A 9,919-nucleotide genomic window follows, 5' to 3' on the forward strand; every position below is an offset into this window, starting at 1 on the left:
CAGCAAGAAGGAATTAAATTTGTAAATTTCGATGAACGTCAAGTTCAGAATGAAAATGAATATATGAAATTGTTCATATAACTTCGAAAATGTTTGGAAAAAAATGTTGATCTAGTATAATCATTGCAGGGGCAATATAGGCTAGTAGACAGTCCCACCCCATACCCCAGATTTATCTAGGGTATGGGGTGTAGGTATTCAGCTAGTAGGTAGTAGGTAAGGTATTCAGCTATGCAAAAAGATGGATTATGTCTGATAACACATATTATTATGTGACTTATTTAAGGGTCCAGCCTATACCTGGATAATCAGTGGTCGTTATATTAATAACCTTATTAATATTCTACTTCTAGTAAGTATTATAACCTGCTCCTGAATAATTTTGGAAAGTTATGCAGCAACGCTTAAACGGATGGTTGAATTTGAATATTTGGTACAAAGGTGTACTAAATCCTGAAACATGATTATTCAACATAACATAATTATATTTATTTGTGTTTAACACAGGATTTTCTATATTAATTGTCGTTAGTAAAACATTTTATAGTAAAAACCACTGAAAATAAATATTTAAATATTAATTGATAAATAAAAAATATTTTAATATCATATAATCAGTAAGAATATGTACCTTATATTAACTAGGCAAGTTACATATACCTAGGTAACTTCACCATAATTAGACTATCATCACTGTTAGCGTAGAAAGGTAATTACTTTAATACTGATGTTTATTTTGTTACCTTTTCATATCTTTTTATGTTGATATAATTGACTATAAATTATGTTGATAAATAAATACAAATAAGCAATTATATGTATAATTGCATTAATCAATAATTACCTATTCATATATGATTGATTTAAAGATAAAAAAATTGTACACTGTTGTAAAATTGCCTGAATATTTAATTGTGATTTTCTCTAAAGTGGTATAGTCGTGAATAAGAATCGATAGCCATAACCCTGAACCACCACGTGTTACAATACTATCACGAGGTGGAGTACGGCAAGCGAGTAGTCACTATATGAGCCCCAGTATGTTTGATCGTGTTGATTACAATAATTATTGTCGAAAAACTTGTAAAATATTGTGTTGATCTGACAATAGTGGACCCCAAATTGCTTTCTATTTAGAATAAATAATAAGTGGGATATATGCAGGTGTAATTAATAGTAAAAAGCTATAAAATACAGATTATTTAATAGGGATAAACTTTATAACGTTTTTGTAATTTGCTAAAAAGATTATTAAAATAAAATATTATAATTATGTGATAGCTATTATTTGGACTTAAAAGTAATAGTGTTACATTAGTATAATTATAACACGATTATGAGTGCTTGTATGGAGGCGGAAATAAAATTATTTTGGGAATACGTAAAACGGTAAGTATTTCTGCAAGTTGTCTCCTGTGACTACTTCAATTTAACTTACATTACTTTGTATGAATATGTGTAAAGTGTACCAAATTGACTTTGCTGTGAGCGTTTGTCCATTAATCATGTTGAGTGATGTTTTGTTGCTAAGGTATTTTCATTTGTCTTTTTATGGCAATGAAAAAGTTTTACTACAACTGATAAAGTTTGTGCGTTGATGCTTTCTTAGAATTTTAATCATGGCACATATCTACTTGTAAGGGTATTTAGTGAAATGAGTGACTAATAGTAAAGGTATTGTTTTAGCAAAAACAATACTCGTATTTTTGAGACATTTCTAAAAGGTGAAGGTTTTAAATTCGCTTAAATATTTTGATATCATGCCACATCCCTATTAATAACAAAAGAATTATCAAAATCGGTTCTATATTGGTGAAGTAATCACGTGACAATTTTAATACAAAAATACAGACTAATTGAGAAACTTTTTAGAAACCGCTTTAAATATAAGTTAACAATCAAGTAGAGTTAAGTAGCCGATAAAGGATATGTGTTATAAATTATTTCTAAAGCTTGGCTTCGTTATCGGAAACATAAACATGGTAAATTTATTATTGTTGTCTAGATATATAATGTACAATTAGTCGTGTGGTCCCGGCGTGGAATAGGCCACCCCTTTTTTTCCGTGGGTGTCGTGACTAAGGGAAGGCGAGGAATGGGCAGCAGCGTCCCTTTTAAAACATCTCTAAAGCCTGACTGCGGTTGCCAATCCGCCTGCCAAGCATGTCAACTACCGGCAACACCCTCCAAGGGGGAGGATTAGATTCAGCAGTGGACAGTTGAAGGCTGATATGATATGATTATTATCATTTTAACACAGTATACTCTGTATCAGCCACACGGCATAGTATGGCCAATTCTATGTCGGGACCACACGGCATAAAATGGGCCACCCCTTCCTTTCTGAGTAAAGGAACTTAATGGGTGAGAGAGGGGCAGCAGTTTAAACAAATATCACTAAAAGTTTAACTGTGGTTGTCACTCCGTCTGCCAAGTGAAGCTACTACTATTACAACTCCAAAAATCCCCTTATGGGGAGGGGGTTCTATGTTCAGCAGTAGACAGTTAATGATTGATATGATGATCATACTCTGTTATGGCCATAGTACTGTATATTTCTATAGGCGATGGTTACTACTTTCCAATAGGTGGGCCGTCAGCGTGTTGACCGTTTTAAGTTACATAAAAAAAATTCCACCGTTAATTTTCTATTTCTGAATCTACCCCCGCTTTAAGGAACGATTCTGGTTAGTAACTCTTTGCAACATATTAAGGTCTACTATTCATATTACCCTTTAGGGGGACTTGTCCTACATCGTATGCATTTATCGCTACGAGGTAAATATTCGTAAATTTTTATTTTCACATCGATTGTTGGTTTTTCAGACTGTATGCTTTTCCATTATGGTTTATATTTATCTTTCATTAGCACAATTATATGTGAACATTTCAGTAATAGTATTTTAAATTTTGATGTTCGTCATAAATACCCATATATCCTATGTAAACTATACCAAAGAACAATGATATTAGGTATGAGTTTTCAAGTTGTAAAATATTTACCGTGACATGAGTGATAGATGTTAACAAGCTGGATATAGCGTGATCAATACATGTGTTTATTTAGTTAGGTTGTTACAGTAGTCCTTCAATACGGGGTAACAAAATCGACTTATAAGTATGTTTCTTTTCTTACGTTAGGTACTTTTAAAAAAGGCATAATTTTTACGTATAACATTATCTTCTTTTTGTCAATATATATGTTAATATAATATAGTAATTATGTATTTTCTTGTTCATCATTATGCAAGTAAAAATTAAAGTAAGAACACTGATTTTTGTTATGTTTAGCTATTCATAAAAACGGATGCTATGGTTTCATGTTCCCTCTTTGGTAATAAATATTAAAAAATAAAAACTTTTCGATTAGTTGACACAGCAAAAACAACAAAGACAATGGCAAAAACTTTATATTTTACTCATATATTAAAAGAAAAACTTTTGCAAAATCCTATGAGAATAGAAAATAATGAGGTCAGGGACGGGCAATGCTATTATTTTTCTATGGAATTATCATCTATTCTTTGCCGTGCCCACCTTAGAATTAGTTTATGCTTACCCCGGAATGCAAGCGAAGTATCACAAAGACGTGTCTGAAAATATATATACGACTTTTAACAGGCCTTCCCTGGTCGCTCCCCTCTCGCGGGCTTGGAGTGCCTTCTGCACTCGCCCCTGCACACGCGCTCGGTGAAGCTGTAAAGGCCATCTGCGGCCAACAGCAAAAACAGTACGAAAAAAAAAGGCCTCCCCTGAAATATAATCCTAAATATGCCAATGAATGTACGTGGATATTTTACCGACCATTGCTTATTCATAGATCAAATTGGTGGTCCTATTTCCCACTTCTTTTAAAGTTTTATTGAAATTGATTGCCCTCATTGGCGTAATATTAAGCTAGCCGTTAGTATATATTTATAGCATAGACAATGTCTATAATACTATACTAGCTTATTAAATTTTGCTTCGTAGGTATACTTATAGATATGGGCTGAGTGATCTCTGCTTGAGTGAGTACATAGAAATGAATGATAAATTCTGAACTTAGAATTCGATATTAACAGTAAATTTTTTATCTTTAAATATTTTTTTAATTACTTGTTCTTGATATTATATAGATCATACTATAGTATGAAGATGAGAATTCTAAATATAAATTTTACGTAAAAAAAAAAACAATAAGTTTATTGTTAATATTATTCATATAATATATTATCATAATATTAGTCAATATATGTAGAATAAATAGGAGACGTGCTGAAAAAGGGCCAAATTAAACGTATCCGTACCCGGCGAGCGTGTATGAAAAGATAGATGAATGTGGAAGAAGCGAAAGAGGTTTGTTTGAATCGAAGCATTTGGCGTTCCATTGTTTTTGCCTACCCTAATGGGAGACAGGTGTGATAGATATGTGTGTATGTGTTAGTCAATATTGTATATACAGCTAGTTTAAATGATAATTAATGTTAATAAAATTAATATAAAATATTCTATGTATGTTTTTAGTAATACAATTAGGTATAAAGGTGTTTAACAAAATTGGTGTGTTTATTTATGTCTTTTTCACTGTCCGCGAAAGTGTTAATAGACAAAGGTTCGTACCTTCTACTACTAGGTTTACATAATTGTGTTGATTTCTTTGAATCTTTTTACAGTGACCTTTTACAGCTAATCGATAATAGTGACTGGTCACCGCAATGAAATATTAATATGATATAGTGTCAATGTATTTAAGTAGCATATTAATAAGTATGTATATATAACTGATAGTTTAAATAAGGTAAATTCAAATTCCTTTGATGAAAAAATAGCATTAACTTCAGCGAAATCATTGTTTAGTCAGTGCTCGTAAATATCTCCAACGTGACAACTCTTGAAATATCAATAAAAAAAATTAAAACATTTAGACAGGTACGTTTTTAGAACGAGCAATTTTTTTAGTACATTCCATGCGGTTGACGAATCTTTATCGGTTGGAATTATTTTGTCCATTATTGCAACGAAATGTTGAAAGATAACTAGAAACAAGGGATGCGTGATGTACTCATAAAAATGTTGACAATATATAAAGCCAGGACCATCAGCAAACGACATTAGTTCCTTTTGGGAATCAGCTGAGGATAGTAAACTAGAACTTTCAAGGTAAGAATTAATTTTGGTAACGTAGTGTATAAATTTTATACAAAGCCTTTCTTTATTCTCCAATTGAATGTTAACTTAATTTATGTACTTATTATTTTTAACATCGATAAATGTAATAATAATATTTGACGTTATAGGCACCAATTTACAACAAAATTTTGTTTATTTTTTTTTAGATGTTCAAAGTATCATCAGTACTTTTGATTATAGCTATTTCGGCCGAATATTTAATCAAAGTTTCAATGGCCGAAATGTCTTCGTCCTATGCTATGCTAGAGAAACATTCTAATTTCAAACCAGATTTGAAAACGGAACCAGTATTTAAAAAAGAAGCCAGGTCTGAGCCTGAAAAACATCCAGTTTATAAAGGAGATGAATACAGAAATGAAGGACGAGCTAGAATAGAACCTGTGAAAGCAACAGGACCCGTTATAAAACATGAAAAGATGTTAGCTGACCAACCAATTGAAGTTAGTACCGAAGTGAACAGAATCGTAAGTATAGTCAGCACTTTATATAGATGAAATTAGAAAATATGTAACTTATCTCAACCTAATTGTAAATTCAGTTATAATTTCACTTATTGTTTTATTCATCTTTTATGAATCAGATTTAAATGTACCTTAATTTTTAGGATAATCTAGCCATTCCTGGGTATGCATATGTTGCAAATCCAGTTGAAGTAGCTTATCCTGATATTCCATATGCCCCTGGATATACATATGACACTGCGTACTCTGGATCGCATGGGTAAATTAAAAATTTTATTTTGTATATGGGTAAATGTATGTGTCTTTTACTTTTTTCTAGCGAGAGAGACTGTCTTTTACTTGGGTACCTGTGTCCCATATGTGTTTCTGCCGTGAAACAGTTGTATTGTATGGCTGTGTTTCTGTTTGAAGAGCATGATATGACAGTGAATAGACAGGATACAGTGGCATAACACCTTAGACTTTAGGAATGGTAATGAATGAGAGGTATCATGGGCGACACAGTATTCTCTGTTATGTCCATGGTACTGTTCATGTCTATAGCCGATAGTTATCACTTTCAGCTAGTTTTCAAAAGAAATACTAATAATAAAACGATTGTTGCAAAAAAAAAATATTGTATAATTCGAACTAAAATGGAATTCTACCAAATTACTTATTTATGGACTTTTATTTTTTTGGGTGTCCTTATTTTATCAGGAATTCTGTATTTTTACAGACATGACATGTATGTAAACAGCCCAAGTAATTATTTAATTGAGCCTGACACGACTGCATTTGGGTTACTGTGGAGCCAAGTTCCTGATTCTAGGGTTCGTATTTTGTTTTTAAATTTAAAAAAATTAATAATTAAAATAGTATTTATATCTATTTATATAATATATACTATTATAAGTACTTAGATGTGTGTAATGTATGCATGTGATTGTTTGTATATGTTTTATATAACATGAGTGTTTTTTTATTATATAGGTACACTTCTTGCGCCAAAAGCTACCGTTTTTTGTTTTTTCTACCCAAAGGTTGTCTAAAATATCACAAGTGTAATATTTATATGTTTTTGTATTATTCTTTAAGGGGTGCAATACAGAATGAATAAATAAGTAAATATTTCTTAATTTTAATGTTAATGTTTCTTTTTTGTAGACAATCGTCAGTTACGTCGGTAGAACTCTGGCATGGATATTTGGTAGTATGTTCGCGGTGTTCCTTGGATCACTCCTCACTGTTGGCATTTGTTCTTACACTAATCTCTGTGCTATTACCTTTAATGGAGTTGGGCCTATTCATGAAGAGATGAGAGCACTTATTTCCCCAGAGAGATTGGAAAAGATTAGTAATGCTGCTGATTTTGTCAAGACCGCTATTGATAAATATCAAAAGATCCAGACGGTCGCTGATGTAGCCGGCAATAGAAGACGTCGCTCTGTTTATTATTAATTCTCTTACATTTTCATATTTTATATTTAGATATTATTGTTTTATAGTATTATATTGATATTGCATTTTTATTGTATAATTTTTGTTTTATAGTATGTACGTATAGAATTATTTAATTTTGTATCGAGTTGTCGAAATTGAATAAATAAAATTGATATATACATATTTTTTTTTTATTAATTTATATTAAAGTTCGGCAATGCGCACGTAATGCCCCTGATTTTGCAAACATTCATAGACTACGTTGGCTCCAACATAGAATAAGCCACTCCTATTCCTGTGAGTATCGTAAGAGGCGACTAATAGAAACTTAATGGTAGAGGGATGGACAGTAGCGTTCCTCTTAAAATATTACTAAAAGCCTAACTGCGGTTGCCAACCCGCCTGGTAGAGGGGAGAAGGATTGTTAGTAATGGGAGTAATGGAAGGATTGTTAGAATCAGGGCGACCTCCATGCGATTCGCCCTGGAAACCATTGCGATTAATTATTGTCAAATAAGTCGCGATGGGCCAATGAACCTAACTTCATTTTCACCTATCATCCCTCACTGGTGCTCCACTAATGTATACCGATAGCGCGGGCGGAGTTACCATTGCATTATCATTCATTAAAAAAAATCCGCCTGGCAAGCGTGGCGACTATTTGCAAAACTCCCCTTATGGGTATATGTTCAGAAATGAACAGTTAACGGCTGATATGATGATGATGATGACAGGCTGCTTATCATCAAATGGACCGTATGCTTGTATACCAATTGATATAAAACATAATAAAGTCAATTAAATTCTTTATTATGTATTTTACACATTTTTAACATACTTTAATACAAGGTACGTAAAATAATAAAGTAAAATTGTATGTAATTTCAATTTATTTTTAGTAAACAATAGGAATAAATAAAACTTAACTTAAGGACTAACACAATTATTAGTGTTGCATTGCATGATATTTGTCATAAGCTTTCCTCAAATAGGACTCCACGTGGTCTAAATATGGTATATTAAGAGATCTAATTCCGGTTACGAATGGCTTTTCGATTTTTAGTGTACAATATGGAGTAAAGCCACAAAAACCTATTACTAAAGCCATTCCAAGGACTACCAAGCCACCATTGACTAAAAGGAATTTGCCGACACTGAGTGCTTTAGATGCGACAGTAGTTATTGCGGTCTGAAATAAAAATAAAGATTTTTTAACAATTTATAAATATGTATAGTATAATTAAGTTTGGGTTGTTAATAATAATACTTACAATAGGATCGGTAATATAATCAAAGATGGAGGATTTGGCTGTACTATCATATTCGACAACTGGGTATTCGTCTTTGGGAATGACATGATATCTGCAATAAAAAAACATATCGTTAAATTGCTTCGTATATTACTTTTTAATAATTTGATTAATTAATAAAAATTATAATAAACTTAAAGCAATCAAAAACATTGATCCTGATTATAGCAAGAAATAAAATCAATAAACAATTGTAAAAAAAAGTTTCTAATCATACGACCAAATTTATGAAAAGTGGTAATCGTTGCTTATAGCTGATAGATAAATAATAGCATAAATAAAATATACAGTATAATTTAAACTTACTCATATGCGTTTGATGGGACTTCCTCAGTAGCTTTAAGAGGCTTTAAACTTCCTCTGTGCTCTGAGTATGAATAAAGATATGTTGGATGTGAAGGAACATCTGCGAAAATTTCAACTAAACAAACTGCAGCAACGATGAGAACTAAACGAGCCATCTGTAATAATAATAAAATAAAAATTACTATAAGAATAAAATGTTAAGGTGTTTTATAACTTATTTTTTTATAAATATACTTACGACTGTAATCCCTGATGAGATAAACATTAGTAATTGTCGATTATTACCGTTATAGGAAATGTGACTCTCGAAATGTTCACATTTTGTCAATTAACACATTTAAATTATCACAGTCTTTAATGACGATCGTCTTACTATCAAATTGATTACAAAGTTATGAATAAGAATAAATGTTTTATCCTTACCTTATTTATTATTCTATCTGAAGACCTGGAAGAACTGTATATGGTGCACAGTAAATTGTAAATGATGAAGTTCCTACAAAAGTACTGCTTAATATAACGTTACTTACATATTTTGTTAATCGAATAATCATTATTAGATTCTAATTGCGTTGCATAAATTACATCATTATAGGTAGTTAATTAGGTATTAATATAGGTATATTACAAAAACCTAAATGGTTGCGTACAACGCGGTTACAGAGATGTTTTCTCCCACGAACACTCAGGTTATGGAATGAGCTCCCTGCCTAGGTTTTCCCAAGAGACTACAGCATGGGGTTCTTCAAAAGGGGGCTAAAGAGGTTTCTTTAGGGTCGGCAATGCGCGCGTAATACCCTTGGCATTGCAGGCGGTCATAGACTACGGTAACCACTTACCATAAGGTGGGCCGTATGCTTGATTGCCACCTAAATGGAATATTTTTTTATTATTACTATGAAGATAAAGTACAAAAAAAAACACACACAATTATAAGTAATATTTTTGTAAATATTAATGATAACTTTGAGCTCTGATTATATTTAGATAATAAATTGCTAAAAAAGTTTACATGTTGGCTGCTCACACTTAAACGATATATCTTCTTTGAAAAATACACTTTATATCCTGAGGAGATAAAAACAACGCTACAAGAGAACATTTTAAAATTCCTATCACTGATAGGTATTAGCAGAGAACTTTAAAAAAAGGCGAGCAAAAGATCATGGAAAGGTCGCAGTGTCACAGGTTTTTCTGTATTTCAATAATAATAATATTGTATTGTAGGCGAAATTAATTCTTATATGA

At 31.7% G+C, this 9,919-nt stretch overlaps 2 protein-coding genes across 3 annotated transcripts; one reads left to right on the top strand and one right to left on the bottom strand.

The window, feature by feature from the left end:
- The first annotated feature begins 1,035 nt into the window (after nucleotides 1-1,035).
- Nucleotides 1,036-7,204, top strand: LOC113519012 (uncharacterized). Of its 2 annotated transcripts, XM_052894018.1 has the most exons (6): nucleotides 1,036-1,389; nucleotides 4,942-5,142; nucleotides 5,319-5,636; nucleotides 5,777-5,892; nucleotides 6,352-6,445; nucleotides 6,780-7,204. In XM_052894018.1, exons 3-6 carry the CDS (start codon nucleotides 5,319-5,321, stop codon nucleotides 7,071-7,073), a joined length of 822 nt encoding a protein of 273 aa, XP_052749978.1. In that variant the 5' UTR covers nucleotides 1,036-1,389; nucleotides 4,942-5,142; the 3' UTR covers nucleotides 7,074-7,204. The 2 variants fall into 2 exon arrangements, with proteins under 2 accessions (XP_052749978.1, XP_026759855.1); XM_026904054.3 differs by lacking the exon at nucleotides 1,036-1,389 and having other exon boundaries at nucleotides 4,900-5,142.
- Nucleotides 7,205-7,927: 723 nt separating this feature from the next.
- LOC116412912 (uncharacterized) lies at nucleotides 7,928-9,211 on the bottom strand. The gene is made up of 4 exons (XM_031909109.2): nucleotides 9,095-9,211; nucleotides 8,672-8,826; nucleotides 8,327-8,417; nucleotides 7,928-8,244 (listed from the first exon to the last, which is right to left on the bottom strand). Exons 2-4 carry the CDS (start codon nucleotides 8,824-8,826, stop codon nucleotides 8,002-8,004), a joined length of 489 nt encoding a protein of 162 aa, XP_031764969.2. The 5' UTR covers nucleotides 9,095-9,211; the 3' UTR covers nucleotides 7,928-8,001.
- Nucleotides 9,212-9,919: the final 708 nt, after the last annotated feature.

This window comes from Galleria mellonella, unplaced genomic scaffold, assembly GCF_026898425.1.
Source record: "Galleria mellonella isolate WM207_F2 unplaced genomic scaffold, CSIRO_AGI_GalMel_v1 utg18805, whole genome shotgun sequence".
Classification (NCBI taxonomy): Eukaryota; Metazoa; Arthropoda; class Insecta; order Lepidoptera; family Pyralidae; genus Galleria; species Galleria mellonella.